The sequence below is a fragment of the Podarcis gaigeae genome (genome assembly GCF_964106915.1).
Source record: "Podarcis gaigeae genome assembly, chromosome: 10".
NCBI lineage: Eukaryota > Metazoa > Chordata > Lepidosauria > Squamata > Lacertidae > Podarcis > Podarcis gaigeae.
In genome coordinates this window covers 4,331,024-4,350,616 of record NC_139686.1, presented here as the reverse complement: position 1 = coordinate 4,350,616, position 19,593 = coordinate 4,331,024, and the positions used below count along the sequence as shown (strand labels likewise).

The following is a 19,593-nucleotide window of genomic DNA, read 5'->3' as shown; positions in this document are numbered from 1 at the left end:
CAGACATGAGAAGATCCCCTCGCTTAAGAGAAAGGGCCACCAAGATGTGGTGATTGACTAGGTTAGTGGATTTTTTATTTTAGCAAAATGTATACGCCACTTGATTTTAAAAACACCTTGAAGAGGTTCGAAGGACTAACTGTGTGTGTGTGTATTATTAAATTTTCTAATTTACATATCAAAATATTCATTTAAACAACCTTAAATCAATGACTTCCCTTCTTCTTTTTCCATGGTTCATTTTGCATACCATACATCCCTGCATATTTTACACATAACTAAACCATTCAGTAATTCTTTGTTACATCCATCAAAACTCATTTACACTGTTGAATGTATCAGAACGCTTCCAACATTTTTAAATAAACACAGTTTTCACCCCTATATTCAGTAAACATTTCCCAGTCTTCTTTAAACGTACGCTCTTCTCGTTCTCTTACTCTATAAGATAAATCTGCAGAGGATAAAATAGTATCTTAAACACTGTGCCCCACAGAATTATAGATCTTTTTGCGCGACGTGGGGCTCAAACCCACAACCCCGAGAATCCCATGCTCTGCCAACTGAACATGTAGAGTTAGGGTCTCTCTCTCTCTCTCTCTCTCTCTCTCTCTCCTCCCCACTGCAGGGCATCCGGTTTGGACCTCCCTGTCTCAGACCGCGAAAGAAGACAAGCTCTCCGAGCTGGAGACCCTGGTGGATTTCGTCCTGCGCGAGGGAAGCATCCTGCCCCTCTCCAGCCTGCCCGGGGCGCAGCACGAAGTCAGGTGCACTCAGTACATGTGTGAAAGGCCAGCTGGGGGCATGGGGACCAGGACTGGATTTCGGTTTGATGAGGCCCTGAGCTCCTGCCAACCTAGCAGTTCGAAAGCACGTCAAAGTGCAAGTAGATAAATAGGTACCGCTCCAGCAGGAAGGTAAACGGCGTTTCCGTGCGCTGCTCTGGTTCGCCAGAAGCGGCTTAGTCATGCTGGCCACATGACCCGGAAGCTGTACGCTGACTCCCTCGGCCAGTAAAGCGAGATGAGCGCCGCAACCGCAGAGTCGGCCACGACTGGACCTAATGGTCAGGGGCGCCTTTACCTTTTAAGCTCCTGAAGGTAATGGGGCCCTTTCTATGTCCAGCTGTCCTTTGTCAACAACAAATTGTCACTGTTTTTGTGTTCAATATATACTATATGGTAATTTATGGACCTAATAGGTATCTCAAGCCATTTCCACATTTTGCCATCCAACCAGTCCATGCAGAATGTAAAGGTAAAGGGACCCCTGATCGTTAGGTTCAGCCATGACCGACTCTGGGGTTGTGGCGCTCAGCTCGCTTTACTGGTCGAGGGAGCCGGTGTTTGTCCTCAGACAGCTTCTGGGTCATGTGGCCAGCAGGACTAAGCTGCTTCTGGCGAACCAGAGCAGCACACGGAAACGCCGTTTCCCTTCCTGCCAGAGTGGTACCTATATATCTACTTGCACTTTGACGTGCTTTCGAACTGCTAGTTTGGCAGGAGCAGGGATCGAGCAACGGGAGCTCACCCCGTTGCGGGGATTCGAACCGCCGACCTTCTGATCGACAGGTCCACAGCACCACCCGCATCCCTGAAAAAAATTGAGAACATCTAAAAACATTTTAAATCAATCGCATATCCCCGCAGCCAGTAATCTGAGATTGCCGGGAGAAGCATCTTTCAGACATTGAGTGCCTGAAATTGAAATTGCCACAGGGGCCAGATAAAACAGGTCAGGCCCCCAAAATGTACTTTGGATATGCCTGGCCTGGGTAAACAGGAATGTCTTTATTTTATTATTATTCTTCCTTGCAAATTTGTAAAGAGGGAGATGGGTGCACCTTGTTAGGAGGGAGTTCCACAGATGGGGAGCCATCCCCAATAAGTCCCTGTCACAGCTTAGCTTTAACTGCACAAGCAATTCTTGTCCCCTCTTAAAGCTGTGGGATATGAGAACGTCAGAAGGGTAGGGTTGGAGTTTTGGAGTGGAACCCGGGAGGTCAGGGTTCGAATCCTCACCAATCCAGCCTCCTCTTTTCACAGTGGCCAACCGGGAACCCCAGCGGGAAAGCCACAAGCAGGATGGGAGGCCAAGACCCCTCTCCCCTCCTGTGGGTTCCAGCAACTGGGATTGGGAAATATTATTACTGCAGGAAGAGCATAGCCAGCAGCCATCCTTAGCCCTCTGCACTATTAATGTGTCTAATCCCTCCTGTGGGAGGGAGTTCCATAGGCTAACTCTGCGCTCTGCGCTGCACAAAGAAGCGCTTTCTTTTACCTGTCCTGAACCTTCCAACTTTGTGCAACCTTTTTTGCTCACCAGATCTGGGGCACCGAAGGCGGGCGACACCAACAGGGGACCCCTCGACCCCTTGGCCACAGAGGGCACAGCCGCCCACGCCCTCCTGCAGTTGCGGCGCAGGAGGCAGGCAGAGACGGCGGCTCTGCTGACCCACCGGCACCTCCAGGGCGGCAGGTGAGGTTTGGAAGAGAGACATGTCTCCAGAGCAGAAAGTGTTGAGTTGGTTTTCCATGTCATCTTTGTGGGAATGTACAGGGATGCAGGAGAGGATATATTGTTCGATTATACCCTTTCCAACTTGTGTTAACAAGTTCACAATTTTAGCAGAGTAACATTCCCCTTTTTAATCTCACAGCGGATGTGTTTGCTCAGGGTTGGTAAAGCCTCTATAATAACTGTTCTGGTATTCAGAACAGTTATTCACGCATAAAAGATAAGACACGACACAGTCTTCTATAAAAGTATAAAAAGAGTTTACTCGCTCACATTCTGTTTACAGTCGGATCCCAGAAGGCAGACTTAGCTTAGAAAAGTAACATACACTGGGAAACTATCTCATAAGGAGACAGTCCCTTTGTCCTCTCTTGGCTGGAAGCCAATTGTGAACAGAATGTGAGCGAGTAAACTCTTTTTATACTTTTAAAGAAGTATAAAAAGAAGCCAAGAGAGCATCTTTGGCTAAGCAGATGTTGCTTCTTTGATGCATGTGGTCAAAGAGAGTTGGCTGCCCTGCCCTGTGCTTTTGTCGTTACCTGCACAGGTGAGGCCACACCCACCTCTAGTCACATGCAGAGGAAGTCTGTCCCAGCCCAGTAGGAAACAGGAGGGTGACTTGCTGGGTGGACAAACATTCCTCCCCATGTGTAAACATGTTCACTCTAGGAATGTTGTACTTGACTGCTTTTGTGTTTCACATCCCACAATCTAGTGGGCCTTTCTCAGCTCTGCTGTGGTGATGCTGGGGCCTGAACTGGTGACCTTCTGCATAGAATCGTAGAATTGTAGAGCTGGGACCCCAAGGGTCATCTAGTCCAACCCCCTGCAATGTAGGAATCATCTCAAGTATCCCTGACAGATGGCCACCCAACCTCAGTTCCAAAACCTCCAAGGAAGAAAAGCCCACCATCTTCTGAGGGAGTCCATTCCTCTGAGGAACAGCTTTGTCAGAAAGTTCTTCCTGTCAGAATCTCCCTTCTTGTCACTTGAAGCCATGGATTCGAGTCCTACCCTCCAGAGCAGGAGAAAACAAGCTTGCTCCCTTTTCCCTGTGACAGCCTTCAGATATTTGAAGATGGCTCCCGTATCTCCTCTCAGTCTCCTCTTTACCAGGCTAAACATACCCAGCTCCTTCAAGCACTCCTCACAATGTGTCTGGCTTCATGGAATCAGCTTCCTCCCCCGTGGCAGTAAATAATAATAATAATTTTTCATTTATACCCCACCCTTCCTGGTTCAAAAACCGGGCTCAGGGCGGCTAACAACAAATTTAAAACACTTAATTGATGCAACAAAAAACAGCATAAAATACGGTATGAAATGTGAATAACGATAAATTCAGAATTTGAAAATCAGTTTAGGGGGGAAATCCATCCAATAAACATTAGATGATCACCAGGGCTAGCTGGCTAAATTAGTCCTATTTGGGCCAGCGAGGAGACCAGGGGAGAATTAGCTGTGGGATCCCAGAGCGGGTAATCTTCATGAAAAGGGGAGGGGGAAGGAAGGAAGGGGAATAAAAGATCAGGCTAAGTTCAAGTTGAAAGCCAGGCAGAATAGCTCTGTCTTACAGGCCCTGCGGAAGGAAGTTACGGTAAATCCTGGGACAGAGCAGTCCACCAGGTCGGAGCCACCACTGAGAAGGCCCTGGCCCTGGTGGAGGATAATCTGACTTCCTTAGGGCCCGGGACCTCTAAATAAGAAGAGATCAAACGAAAGGAACATCTTACCAGTTAGATTCTTTAATAATCACTGCGAGAGGGAAAAGAACCCGTTCTTCCTAGAATGGCAGTGCTCCCAATTAAGGCTCCATCCCTATTAATCTATGTCATGCTTACATTTTGTAAGCTGAGCTTGTACCCTCTGCGCTTTTGGTTCCCAGACTTTCTGAGCTCTTCTTGACCTTGGGGGGGAGTGGAGGGTGGCTGTCCAGAGACTGTGAATCTGTTAACCCTCTCCCTTCCTGGGTTTCTTCTCCTAGCTGTTCCCCATCCAGTATTTCCCAGCTTCTGCCTACTGAACTATGCCCCTCTGTAAGCCACTGTTCCAAATCTATACTGCCCTCCTGCTCTTGGGAAGATGCAGGGGGAGGGGGTGGCTCCTACCATTCTTCCTCAGTGCAGCCCTCCTCAGCACGGTCCCAGACATAAGGCTTGGTTCCCAGACCCTTGATCATCTTGGTCACCCTCCTCTGCACACCTTCCAGCTTGTCAACACCCTTCAGAAACTGTGGTGCTCAGAACTGGACACAGTATCCCAGGTGTGGTCTGACCAAAGCAGAATAGAGCGGGACTGTGACTTCCCTTGATCTGTACACAATACTTTTGTTGATGCAGCCTGGGTAAAGGTAAAGGTACCCCTGACAGTTAGGTCCAGTCGTGGATGACTCTGGGGTTGTGCGCTCATCTTGTTCTACAGTGGTACCTCAGGTTAAGAACTTAATTCGTTCCGGAGGTCTGTTCTTAACCTGAAACTGTTCTTAACCTGAAGCGCCACTTTAGCTAATGGGGCCTCCCGCTGCCACCGCGCTGCCACGCCGCTGTGTGATTTCTGTTCTCATCCTGAAGCACAGTTCTTAACCCAAGGTAATATTTCTGGGTTAGCGGAGTCTGTAACCTGAAGCGTCTGTAACCCGAGGTACCACTGTATAGGTCAAGGGAGCCAGCGTTTGTCCACAGACAGCTTCCGGGTCATGTGGCCAGCATGACTAAGCCACTTCTGGCGAACCAGAGCAGCACACGGAAATGCCGTTTACCTTCCCGCCGGAGTGGTACCTATTTATCTACTTGCCTATTTACTTATTTATCTACTTGCACTTTGATGTGCTTTCGAACTGCTAGATTGGCAGGAGCAGGGAACGAGCAACGGGAGCACACCCTGTCGCAGGGATTCAAACTCGCGGGGATTCTGATCGGCAAGCACTGGGCTCTGTGGTTTAACCCACAGCGCCACCTGCGTCCCTGTTGGTGCAGCCTCGATGCATGCAAAACATCTCCTCAAGGCATGGAACTAGAGAGAAAGAGGCGTCCCAGGCTTATATTTCAGGGACAACTGTACTGAGCCTTCCAGCCGATATAGAAAATACAGAGCGAGATGGATCAAGGCCCTGACTTGCCTTCCCATTAATTAGAGGCCCATAGCTCAGTGGCAGAGCGCCAGCGGCCCATGCAGAAGGTCACAGGTTCGATCCGAAATGGCATCTCCCGTTTGGGCTGGGAAAGGCCCCCCATGAAAACTTGGAGAGTGAGTGCCTGGAGGCGGTTGGAGGATGGATGGCGGCTAATGGATTGAGGTTGAATCCTGACAAGACAGAAGTACAGTGGTGCCCCGCAAGACGAATGCCTCGCAAGACGAAAAACTCGCTAGACGAAAGAGTTTTCCGTCTTTTGAGGTGCTTCGCAAGACAAATTTCCCTATGGGCTTGCTTCACAAGATGAAAACGTCTTGCGAGTTCTTGCAATTTTTTTCCTTTCCCCCCCTTTTTCTAATCTGCTAAGCCGCTAATAGGGGTGCTTCACAAGACGAAAAAACCGCAAGACGAAGAGACTCGCGGAACGAATTAATTTCGTCTTGCGAGGCACCACTGTACTGTTTTTGGGGGACAGGAGACAGGCAGGTGTGGAGGATTCCCTGGTCCTGAATGGGGTAACTGTGCTCCTGAAAGACCAGGTGCGCAGCCTGGGAGTCATTTTGGACTCACATCTGTCCATGGAGGCGCAGGTCAATTCTGTGTCCAGGGCAGCTGTCTGCCAGCTCCATCTGGGATGCAGGATGAGACCCTACCTGCCCGCAGACTGTCTTGCCAGAGTGGTGCATGCTCTGGTTATCTCTTGCTTGGATTACTGCAATGCGCTCTACGTGGGGCTACCTTGGAAGGTGACCCGGAAACTACAACTAATCCAGAATACGGCAGCTAGACTGGTGACTGGGGACGGACGCCGAGACCACATAACACCAGTCTTGAAAGACCTACATTGGCTCCCAGTACGTTTCCGAGCGCAATTTAAGTGTTGGTGCTGACCTTTCAAGCCCTAAACGGCCTCAAAGGCCCAGTATATCTGAAGGAGCATCTCCACCCCAATCGTTCTGCCCGGACACTCAGGTCCAGCTCCGAGGGCCTTCTGGCAGTTTCCTCATTGCGAAAAGCAAAGCTACAAGGAACCAGGCAGAGAGGCTTCTCGGTGGTGGCGCCCGCCCTGTGGAACGCCCTCCCATCAGATGTCAAAGCGATAAACAACTACCTGACATTCAGAAGACATCTTAAGGCAGCCCTTTTCAGGGAAGTTTTTAATGTATGACATTTTAGTGCATTTTTGGTCTCTGTGAAAGCCGCCCAGAGTGGCTGGGGAGACCCAGTCAGATGGGAAGGGTACAAATAAATTATTATTATTATTATTATTATTATTATTATTATTATTATTATTATTAGAGCCGCTGCCAGTCAGTGCAGGCAACAATGAGCTAATGGATCCCTTATGCTGCCCCCCCTCTCTGCAGCAACCCAGAAACCTCACGCCAACTGTTACATCTGCACGCACAGACGGAGCTCGTCCACCAGGAGGCATCGTTCCCAGCTGCTCTGCTTGTGATAGAGCTGTTCTTGGGAGAAAGGTGAGCCCTATTGGCAAAACCTATTTGGTGTTTTGCAACTTTCTGTCTAGTTGCGGGACCTTAGCCAGGCCTAGCAGAATCCACGAAAGCAACTGGCGACTTGGCTGCAGACAGGATAGATGAAGCAGGAACCAGGAACTTGTAGTTAGGTGTTTATTATATACAGTGGACTATTTACAGGAACAGAACACGGATCTTTAGCTAGCTCTCTCTGACACGACTCTCAACTCCTACACTGACACACAAAACTCTGAACACTGAGCTCTGAACTAACACATTCCAGTTAGTAAGCCATTAATTATCACTCCCTTGAGAGAGCTTGACCAATCAGGGAGCTGTCTCCATGCCTCTGTTATCACCAGGCAGACTTACTCCTTCAGATTGCCTTCTGGCTGTGTGCCAAACCTTAACTGACTCTGTGTGAGTAGCTGCACGTACACAGTTTCCCAACAAGCCCATGGGCGGGTGGCCTTGGTGGGTCTCCCCAGGTCTCCCCGGGAGGGTGCAGGGTGGCCTACGCAAGCAAGCCATTGCTTGGGACAGGGAGAACATCTTGTGTGTTTTTTAAAATAATATTTATTACTTTTCCAACAATTTAAACACTACAAAAAAGAAGAACAATACAATACAATACAAAGACACTACATAACACTAACATTAAACTAACAAAACAAAACAAAAACAGTTTAAAACCACATCAAATAATTTCAATATCTTATCTTTCATTCACTTATTTCCGCGACCTCCTCACACCTCCCTTTTTGTATTCCACTTCTGTTAATTGTTTCAGCAATTCCTTTTCTGGGACAGGGAGAACATCTTGAAGGAGTTGTGTATTTTAATTATGGATCGTTTTTATCGTTGCGAACCACTTAAAAAGCTGACTTGGTAGGTAAGCAGTAAATAAATAAATAAATAAATAAATAAATAAATAAATAATAATAGACTTTTAGACTTGGAAGGGACCCAGCCCCACTACAATGCAGGAATCACAGCTAAGGCAAGCAGCTTAGATGATAATTCAGATCATGACAGGCAGCTTCTATTCACAGCTGACTCCGCGCGACGCTTCCTTTTGCAGGTTTTGGGACTCGCAGCCCATCGAACCCGGAGCCCGGCACCTGGAGTTGGCTCGGCTGCGGCTTGCCGCAGGGAGTGGACCAGCGTCAGCATGGCAGGAGGCCAAACCTGTGCCGGGAAGATTGATGGCGGTAAAACCAGGAGGATCAGCCAAATGGGATATTGGTTCTCGCCAACTAGAGGCGAAGGGGAACATGTAACCTCAGACAAAGGGCCCAAGTGTGGCTGTCAGGTTCCTGCCATTAGAGGAGCCCCTTCTCTGCTTCCTCATGAGTCACTGATCTGTGCGTGCCTGCAAATGGAGCGAGGCAAGCTCAGAGCTGTTACTCATACAGAGAGAAAATGGGCACACCCCTTTCCGGGGAGGACATTCTGTTAGGAAACTGCCCAGGGATTGGTCAAACGCAACATTCATGACCAATGCAGTGATCCAACAGGCTGAAGAACAGTGTATCCTTCAGAGAGATGGCAGGCACACTCCTCCCGGTAGGCTGGGATGGCAGGAGCTTTCAAGCTGCGCATTTTTCACAGCCCAGCAATAAAGTTGCGCTTTACTTTTTGCAAACCCCTTTGGCAAAGATGTGGGATGTGACGCATAGATAGCAGTCAAGTACAACATTCCTTGTTTTCCTAGAGTGGACATGCAGGGAAACGTTTGCTCCAGTCAGTAGAAAACTTCCTGTTTCCTCCTGAGCTGGGACATACTTCATTTGCATGTGACTAGAGGTTGCGTGACCTTACCTGCCCAGGTGATACAAAAGGACAAGGCATGCTGCACAATCTCTTTTGACTTCCTCGCCATCATAGGACTAGGGACGCGGGTGGCACTGTGGGTTAAACCACAGAGCCTAGGACTTGCCGATCAGAAGGTCGGTGGTTCAAATCCCCACAACGGGGTGAGCTCCCGTTGCTCGGTCCCTGCTCCTGCCAACCTAGCAGTTCGAAAGCACGTCAAAGTGCAAGTAGATAAATAGGTACCACTCCGGCGGGAGGGTAAACCGCGTTTCCGTGCGCTGCTCTGGTTTGCCATGCTGGCCACACGACCTGGTAGCTGTATGCCGGCTCCCTTGGCCAATAAAGCGAGATGAGCATCGCAACCCCAGAGTCGGCCACGACTGCACCTAATGGTCAGGGGTCCCTTTACCTTTACCTTTACCATCATAGGACTAGCAGCTTTTTAGCTAGAGATTCACAAAGGTACTATTCCCATATGGGATAGATTCCACATGTATATACTCTGTAACTAAGTCTGCCTTCAGGGATCCATCTGTGAACTGAATGTGTGAGTAAACCTCTTTTATTAAACAACATATCCTCTCCTGCCTCCCTGAACATTCCCACAAAAGAAGGGGGTTGTTTTTAAAAGGAGGCTGGTTGCCCTGTTTGAATAACGCTGCCAGAATTAAGGCAAGATGGGAAAAGGCACATAAAATAAGAAACTCGCTTCAAATGCACGGCTGTTTTACGTATCCAAAGTCAGGGCCTTTGGACCTGGCTGAATGTGGCCCCCAGTATGGAAACCACCTCCCCTTGCTTTCGCCACCTGGGCTCAGGTTGCGCATTTGTAGAACAATAGAACTGTAGATGTGGGGCCACGGAGGCCATGTTGTTTCTCCCTCTCTCCCCATAGCAGGTACTGCTGGACCGCCTGCTGCTGCAGCAACAGAGGGACAGATCCTGCCTGATCCAGATCTTGTTGGCTCTTGCTGAGCCAGAGGGTGCCCAGGAAAGAGGCCGTGGCAGAAAGCAACCGACCTCCTTGGGAGCAGGTACAGCAATGGAAGGAGTGAGAGAGAGAGAGAAATTTCAGTGTTTCCAAGCGCTTACCCAGGTTTGCTTTCTCCGGAAGGAGGGACAGTGGAGACTGTGGTGTCTTTAGGATATATGGCTTTATTTACACATTCTGCTGGGCCCGGGGGTTAACCCGAGCCACGCAGTCCAGGTCCGGTCCTGAATCCATGGATTCCACGAGGAGTCAGTCCAACAGGGCCAAGGCAGGAAACCAGGCAAGGTCAGGCGTAGGGTCTCAGGCAGGTTCCAGCAAGCAGCAATGTTGCTCCCGCAACCTGGGGCGGGGTCCGACAGCCTTTTATCTCTGATGGGGTAACAGCCGGTCCTGATCCCCCGGTGACTCACCTCCCTGTCTCGCCCGAAGGGATGGCTTCGCTTTTCCAATTTCTCGCCATTAGAATCCTGGCTGCAGTTGTGGTATACATGAATGGTGGTCTAACCTTCTTCTTAATTTCTGTTGTCATGATTCCTAATAAAAAGGCCTCCAGTCTTTTTAAGATTAAATGAGCATTCAGATAACTTCAACAGTGTAAATAAGTTTTGATGGATGCGTTAATGGAATACTGAATGGTATAGTTTTTGTAAAATATGCAGGGATTTAAGATATGTAAAATGAACCATGGAAAGAGAAGAAGGCGAGTCATTGATATCTTAAGGATGTAAAAAGGAGTACCGTATTTTTTGCTCCATAAGATGCACTTTTTTCCTCCTAAAAATTAAGGGGAAATATCTGTGTGGTTTATGGAGCGAATGTGCAGTCGATTGCTGGCTCTTGCCCAGGCTTCCATTGTTGAATGTTCTGCAGACAGAGGCTGTTTGTTTCCCCAGCGACATGGGACCGGCTGGTTAGAAACTGTAGAAATGGCTCCCTTTCCTTTCCTAAAGAAGCTGCAGAACTGTGAGTTAAACCCCATAAAAACAGGATTCTTGCTCTTTGCAAAGTAAGCTCAACAACTTTGAGCTGATCCTCAAAAAAGGGCCTTTTCTCCTTTGCAAAAGATGCTGCACAACTTTGAGCTGATCCTCAAAAAAGGGGACTTTTTCCCTTTGCAAAAGAAGCTGAGCAACTTTGAGCTGATCCTTAAAAAAACGGGGCTTTCCCCCTTTCCTCCTCTAAAAACTAGGTGCGTCTTATGGTCAGGTGCGTCTTATGGAGTGAAAAATACGGCGCTTTGAATTGTAAAACAGAAAATTTAATAAAACACACGCAGGCACACACACACACACACACACACACACACACAACTACACCAAAAAGTTCTCCCACGGCCACAGCCTTAGATTCAAGTAGAAATCAATCAGGTCTCTCCTGCAGAGGCTTCAGCCGCCAGCATCCTATCAGCTTCTAGCTCTCAGACACACTCAACTGTGGCTTTTGTCCATCTAACTACCAGCTGGTTTGGGGAGCATCGATTTGAACCCTGGTCTCTCCCAGCTGCTGGTCCGGCACACAAACCCCCACGTCACACCAGCTCTGACTTTCCCTTGGCAGTTTTGCCTCTCGCTTCCTTCGCCCGTTGGAGCCTGTAGTGAGCGGGAATATCCAGACACACCCCCCCGACCAGTCTTCCTAGACACCGGCAGGACTTGGCCAGGAAGGGGGAGAGATCGCTAGTTGTTGCAAACCACAAGCCAGACGGAGGAGAACCCTCCCTTCAATATTTACCGGGTTTGCCCAGCCCTGGGTCATTTACCGTGATGCAGACAGAAATTAAACAGGTAGGTCTCCAAATGGTAAGGCATCAGTTTAGCTTCCCCCCGAGCAAAAGACAAAAGACAAAAAGTCCTTTTCCAAGTTTATTGAACAAGCCGCTCAAAACGTTGCACGTTTCTTAGAAGGTTACAAACAAAAAATAAAAACATTGTAAAATATAACTATCTGAGACGTGGGTGGCGCTGTGGGTTAAATCACAGAGCCTTGGGCTTGCCGATCAGAAGGTCGCAGTTCGAATCCCCGCGATGGGGTGAGCTCCCGTTGCTCGGTCCCTGCTCCTGCCCACCTAGCAGTTCGAAAGCACGTCAAAGTACAAGTAGATAAATAGGTACCACTCCGGCGGGAAGGTAAATGGCGTTTCCGTGCGCTGCTCTGGTTCGCCAGAAGCGGCTTAGTCCTCCTGGCCACATGACCCGGAAGCAGTACGCTGGCTTCCTCGGCCAATAAAGCGAGATGAGTACCGCAACCCCAGAGTCGGCCACGACTGGACCTAATGGTCAGGGGTTCCTTTACCTTTACCTTAAAATATAAATAGCTAAAACCATACTCACACAGCAACAATAGTTCAGAACACAGCGAGTAGTCAAAAGTCCATTCACTGGTCAAACGCCCCCAGGCGAAGTACCAGGGCAAGATGTTCTGCTCTTTGCATCTGAATTCCCAAATCCTTTATCCTTGAAAACCCATGTGGAGGACAGGTTAGGGACCAATCATTTCTTTAGGTTAATTACCAATTTACCAATGGCTGTATGATGAGACTTGTTGTCGTTTAGTCGTTTAGTCGTGTCCGCCTCTTCGTGACCCCCTGGACCAGAGCACGCCTGGCACTTCCGTCTTCCACTGCCTCCCGCAGTTTGGTCAAACTCATGTTGGTAGCTTCCAGAACACTGTCCCACCATCTCGTCCTCTGTCGTCCCCTTCTCCTTGTGCCCTCCATCTTTCCAAACATTAGGGTCTTTTCCAGGGAGTCTTCTCTTCTCCTGAGGTGGCCAAAGTATTGGAGTCTCAGCTTCAGGATCTGTCCTTCCAGTGAGCACTCAGGGCTGATTTCCTTAAGAATGGAGAGGTTTGATCTTCTTGCAGTCCATGGGACTCTCAAGCGTCTCCTCCAGCACCAGAATTCAAAAGCATCAATTCTTCAGCGATCAGCCTTCTTTATGGTCCCGCTCTCACTTCCATACATGAAACTAAACACCCATTCCCCAGAAGGCCACAATTTTATCTCTCCCACAATGCCTCACTCCTGCGTGAACCAATGTTTGGACACTGAGGTCCAGCTCCGAGGGCCTTCTGGCCGTTCCCTTGCTGTGAGAAGCCAAGTTACAGGGAACCAGGCAGAGGGCCTTATTAATATTATTATTATTATTATTATTATTATTATTATTATTATTATTATTATTATTTGGCATATCAAGATTTCCCAACTTCACTACAGAGCCCTAAGTGAACCCGGCTCCCTTCCTCTCCCCGTAACACGTCACATTTTGCCTGTCTTGTCCCACAGAGCGTGGTAGAGAGGACCTGCCGCCCGCCTTGTGCGAGGCCATCGCCCAGATGCTGAAGGAGCCGGGAAGAGCCAGCGGGGCAGAGGGGACGTGGCAGGACGGTGCCGTCGCGGTGCTGGTGGACCTGCAGCGGGAGCAGCAGGAGGAGCTCAGCCGCACCCTGGAGAGTCTGTCCGGGATCCCGAGCGACAGGGTAAGCGAGGCATGGAGGGTGGGAAGGGGGAGCAGAGCCAGTCGCCTCACTCCAAGGGCCCCAAAAGATCCACAGTCCATGAAAGGAACAATAGAACCATAGAACTGCAGAGTTGCAAGGGACTCCAAGGGTCATCTAGTCCAACCCCCCGCAATGCAGAAATCTCTGCTAAAGCACCCATGACAGATGGCCAGCCAAACTCTGCATAAAAACCTCCAAGGAAGGAGGAAAGTCCACAACCTATCCCTGCCGGACTGCTCCTGCTGTCAGAAAGTTCTTCATACACACACACACACACACACACACACACACACACACACACACTTTTATTGATTTTTTTAACATATCAGTTCCAACAATCATACAACATATCTTCACATCTTATACAGTATTCTGACTTCCGTCAACACCTCTGATGATTTTCCATTCTTTATCGCTTATTCTTCATTTCTTCATTTCCTATTACATTTAATTATCCTTAACTAATAATTCTTTTCATAGTCTTTCTTGTAATATTTAGAATAATCCACCTTACAAAACTTCTCGCAGTCCGACAAGCATGATCTGTTCATCACAATTACTTTTCAAATACCGGTAGTTCATATATTTACTGCAGTCTTCTAAGAATCTCTGGTCCCGCAGGTTTCGAATCCTTCCTGTTCATTTCTCTAATTCTGCATAGCCCATCAACTTCATCCTCCGTTCTTCTTTCGTCGGCAGTTCTTCTTGATTCCATTTTTGTGCCAATAATATTCTTGCTGCTGCCATTGCATATAAAAACAACTTGCAATCCTGTCTATTAATATTCATCAGAAAGTTCTTCCTGATGTTTAATCGGAATCTCCTTTCTTGAAACTTGAGGCCATGGGTTCAAGTCCTACCTTCCAGAGCAGGAGAAAACAAGCTTGTTCCCTCTTCCCTGCGACATCCCTCTTGAGATACAGCACATCTGAATTTCATGGAGAGTTCTCCAGCATTGCAGCAACAGATTCAGGTGTCTCCTAAGCAGCATCCCTGTGTGTCTCTGTCACAGCCTCTTCCAGCCAGCCAGCATAACTTCTCCCCTTCTGTCCCCACATGAAGTTTTGCCCACTTCTCCTCCTGTTGGAAAATCCCTGGGGTGTCCCTGCAGCCCCCAAACTCTGAGTGTCCTCCAGTAAGCGCAGCTCTGAAAAAGGCACTCTTCTTCTCCAGTGCGCTTCAGCAACATATATTAAAAGACACGTGCACACTAATCTTCTAGCATAACACAGCAAGAAGCATGAGACATTGTAGAGCTAATCTACGTATTTATTTACACACTACTTGCCAATCAGAAGGTCAGCGGTTCGAATCCCTGCGACGGGGTGAGCTCCCGTTCCTCGGTCCCAGCTCCTGCCAACCTAGCAGTTCAAAAGCATGTCAAAGTGCAAGTAGATAAATAGGTACTGCTCCTGCAGGAAGGTAAACAGCGTTTCTGTGCGCTGCTCTGGTTCGCCAGAAGCGGCTTAGTCCTGCTGGTCACATGACCCGGAAGCTGTACGCCGGCTCCCTCGGCCAATATAGCGAGATGAGCGCTGCAACCCCAGAGTCGGCCACGACTGGACCTAATGGTCAGGGGTCCCTTTACCTTTTTATGTACAGACAAAGGAATCATGGCATTCTCTCTCTTCAGCTCCGAGAGAAGAAACAGAAACAAGTAAAAGCAAAAGTACAGTGCAATAGTACATACAGCGGAAGAGATGAGACTGTCTTCCGTTCTCACACTCTTCCCAGACTGGCATGTGATTTACACCAATCTCATATGCAGCGTCAGAGGAGTGAAATACTAACACCTCCTTTGCTCTCAGGCCTTTTCCGCTAGGAAATATATGAAATGCACTCTCTGCAAAACCAAATAAACATAAATCTTTTAAATCTCTGAAAGTCACAAAATATGCACTCTTGATGGATTCTCTACTTCTGTTTGTGGAATACTTTGGCAGCGTTGGACGTCATAAAACAAAGCTTTACTGTAGCACCCTGCTTGTGGTTAACGCTTAGCTGGAATGAAATATTCAACGCAGCAATAGAGAAATTAAAATAATAATTTATTTGTCAGACAAATAAATGAGAGGCTCAGTGGTATATGGTTACCAAGCTCTGGCCTGGCCTCCTGCCATCCTGGCCAGCACTTATATTTCCTTAATCCAGCCCCCTTGCTCCTCCTGTGGCTGCCTCTGTCCAATCAGCCTGGTTGAAATTCCTATTGGCTGTTTGCTAGAACCAATCACAAAAGATACACCCACTTCCTTCTGTCCTTATAAGGGAGACAAAGAGCTATATAATAAATGACAAATAAGTAATAATATATCTTACATGGAATCTTAATTACCAGCTCACCTCTTGCCCTCCTTGCCCTATTGCCTTCTAAAACAAATAGTTAATCTTACATTTTTATCTTCAAGGATCTTGAGTTAATCATCATTGAAAGATCTCCTTCATTTGAGGGTCTTTTAAACAAATGCCTGACAACTATATATCAAGAGTGTTCGATGGCGTCTCCTGTCTGGCAGGAGGCTGGGCTCATTTTCCCCTCTGGTCTCCTATTGCAATATGACTCTATGAAATAAGAATCTAGCATTTCTTAAATCCTTTGCATAATTACATTTAAGCCAATATATTTAAGCTAATATATTTCATACATTATCATAGGTAGCCTCTTAAAAGAATAAAGCTTCTCAAAGTAAAAAGGAAGGAACTCAGTAAAAACAGCTTTTAAAAAGAAGCCTCTTCAGTTTACACCCCCCCTTTCACCCTCCTTTCCAGCCTCAAAATAAAATAGAAAGAAGCTTCTTCTCCAGCCAAGCCAGTTGCCTTTCCCAACATTTAACCTTTTTAACTCTCTCAGTTTAAGAAAAAGAAACAGCTTTAAAAGATTTCCTTAAAATGCTCTCTTTTTCTGCCAGCTAGATGCCTCTCCATTGCTCTTGGCCTTTTTAACCTTAGGAAGAAGATATGGCTCATTTTACTGGGAGGCACATGGTATCATTTTACTATTTGCCCATTCCTAATTGTGTTTTGCAATCTGCAAGGTCAGTTGTCTGTAATTCCCCCTTTTTTATGACTTTGAGAATTGTTTTTCTGCTATAAATCAGGGGGCCCCTTTGTCTTAGGAGAATAACATTGCCAAGGCCTTTTCTAAGCAGCTGGTCTTTTGCCTGGCATGAAACATTTGAAAATCTTTTTAAGCTCATTTTAAATACAAGCAAGCCTTAATAAAATATAGAAGCTCTGATAAAAAATGCAGGCTTATGATTAGATGCCTCATTACGGCTTTTTTTCATCAGATAAGAATCTGACCCATTGCTTCTCTCAGAGACTTGCATAGTCTACACAGACTTTCAAAGACTTATAAGACTTTCATTTGGTTCTATGTTTTCTAGAGAATCCATCAAGAGTGCATATTTTGTGACTTTCAGAGATTTAAAAGATTTCTGTTTATTTGGTTTTGCAGAGAGTGCATTTCATATATTTCATACTGTGCAATGTTCTGTATAGATTATATAAAGAGTTTATATTGACATCATATTGTTGTACTTGGTCATCGTGTTCCCTTGGATATTACTGATATATTGTTTGCAACACAAGGGTTTAATTGTTTGGTTACTTTTCTGCTAGGAAACAGAGATCCAACGTCACACAGCATTGCAGGCCACCCTCATCTCTGCCAAGGGGTGGCAAAATTCCATGGGCCTTGGCCCTTAACCAGAGTCTGTGCTCCTTTGTTTTTGTTTTTTTTAAAAAATGATATTTTATTAAGTTTTTAACAAAAAGAAAGTTACAAGACAATAAACAAAAAAACACAAGAGAAATACAAAAACACAAAAATACAAAAATTTAAATTTAACATAAAGAGAAAAATAAAAAATAAAAAATAAAAATAAAAAGTCCCTCTTTTTAATTTCTCACCATTCATTAACTTATTTTCCTGACTTCCTCACACCTCCCTTTTTTGTATTCCATTTAAAAAAAATGGTTCAGCAAATTCATACCTCTTAATTTATCCTTAATTATTTATCCTCACATATTATAGCTTCAAATTTTCGTCTAATATCCTTTGGAAGGAGGCACAGCAGAGACTAGTCTTTAAGAAATATGTTTTATTTTGCACACGTTTACAACCTGGGTTTTGATGCAGAGAAGCAATTCACAGAGTATGAAGGGGTACCTGAGGGTTATCTAGCCCAACCCCCTGCAATGCAGAAATCACACCACATGGTCTCCCATCCAATCTGACACCATACTGGACCCTGCTTAGCTTTGCAAACGCGCTAGCAGTTTCATTGCTGCACCACCAGGTGCACACAGCTGCTCCCCTTCAGTTCCCACATTACTTAGCTGCAGTTCTTGCAAGTTAGCTCGTTCTTTTGGGATTGTGGTGAGAACACTTACGATATGATACAATACAATAATCTTTATTGTCATTGTCCCATACAGAACAACGAAATTGAAAAAAATCTACATCAGACATTCAAAAACCAACAAGCCAGCTATCCCAGCCTGGTTAGCCCCCTAAAAACTCTGATGCCCCATTTTTAAATACAATATACTCCCATAGAGACTACCTTACACTGTGTTTAAAACCAAAATTGCATTTGGATAGAAACTGTTTCTCAGGCGGCTAGTCCTAGTCTTTATAACCCTGGACCTTCTTCTAGAAGGCAGAAGCTGAAAGAGATCATTTCCGGGGTGCGCACTTTCCTGCGCTATCTCTGCAGCTTTCTTATGACACCTGGAAGCATAGATTTGATCCAAGGTGGGAAGAGTGCACCCAATTATTCTCTCCGCAGTCTTTACAACCCTGGGCAGTGTTGTTTTTCCCCTGACCGTGCAGCTCCCAAACCACACACACACAGACCATAAGTTAATACACTCTCCACAGTACAATGGTAAAATGCCATCAACAGGTCCTTTTGAGAGATTATTTTCCCAGAGGATTCTCAGAAAATATAACCTCTGCTGTGCTTTCTTCATCAGGTCTTTGCTGTTAGGTCATCTCTCAATTCCATTCCCAGAAATCGAAACACCGAGACCTGCTCCACACACTTCCCCTCAATAATGAGTGGCTGACTATTTGATTTATATTTCCTAAAGTCCACAATAATCTCTTTTGTTTTCTTTAAGTTAAGGAGTAACACTTAGGTGACCAGCTGAGGCCCTTGTCTTACATAAGAGCTTGCCTGGCTAGTTCAGCAACAGAATCCTCCACTGGATTCTAACCCTCACTGGGTGCAGGACCCCAGGAATGGGAAGGGAGCCAGGAGATCATCCATACTGACCCCACAAGCCCACAGCAATAGGTAACTCGGTCGCTCAGGCTCACCACTTGCCGTCACACCCCTAGGAGGGAGCTGCTTGCCCTGCCCTCTTTGAGAAACTCCTCGCCCGACTGAGGGAATCACCCCTGACGTCTCTGGTCCGGGATTTGCGGCCCGCCTCTCCCCAGGAGCAGCAGCGCTCCCTCCGCCAACGGGTAAGTTTGAAAGTTCGCCCACCCACTTACGAAGCGGGGCCCAAGGCATGGGGCAGTGCCATGGTGTGGGAAGATGGAAGTGTTGCAGTCAGCTCCATCTGGTACGCAGGATGAGACCCCACCTGCCCGCAGACTGTCTGGCCAGAGTGGTGCATGGTCTGGTTATCTCCTGCTTGGACTACTGCCATGCGCTCTACCTTTGAAGGTGTCCCGGAAACTGCAACTAATCCAGAATGCGGCAGCTAGACTGGTGACTGGGAGCGGCCGCCAAGACCATATAACTCCGGTCTTGAAAATCCTACATTGGCTCCCAGGACGTTTCCGAGCACAATCCAAAGTGTTGGTGCTGACCTTGAAAGCCCTAAACTGCCTCGGTCCAGTAGACCTGAAGGAGCGTCTCCACCTCCATCGTTCTGCCTGGACACTGAGGTCCAGCTCCAAGGGCCTTCTGGCGGTTCCCTCCCTGCGAGAAGCCAAGTTACAGGGAACCAGGCAGAGGGCCTTCTCAGTGGTGGCTCCCGCCCTGTGGAACACCCTCCCACCAGATGTCAAAGAGAAAAATAACTACCAAACTTTTAGAAGACATCTGAAGGCAGCCCTCTTTAGGGAAGCTTTTAATGTTTAATACATTGTTGTATTTTAGTGTTTTGTTGGAAGCCGCCTAGAGTGGCTGGGGAAACCCAGC

General features: G+C 47.1%; 2 protein-coding genes across 2 annotated transcripts in view; one reads left to right on the top strand and one right to left on the bottom strand.

The window, feature by feature from the left end:
* Window positions 1-19,593, bottom strand: part of LOC310826053 (interferon-induced protein with tetratricopeptide repeats 5-like) — a 202,848-nt gene that overhangs the window by 157,776 nt on the left and 25,479 nt on the right. The gene's annotated exons all lie outside the window — the stretch shown is intronic.
* LOC310825869 (uncharacterized protein) overlaps window positions 7,024-19,593 on the top strand; it is a 31,552-nt gene continuing 18,982 nt past the window's right edge. The window contains exons 1-4 of the mRNA XM_083699721.1: window positions 7,024-7,131; window positions 8,213-8,342; window positions 13,221-13,414; window positions 18,780-18,908. Coding sequence (XP_083555847.1) covers window positions 8,303-8,342; window positions 13,221-13,414; window positions 18,780-18,908 — 363 coding nt within the window. The 5' untranslated portion in view covers window positions 7,024-7,131; window positions 8,213-8,302. The remainder of the gene's footprint in view (window positions 7,132-8,212; window positions 8,343-13,220; window positions 13,415-18,779; window positions 18,909-19,593) is intronic.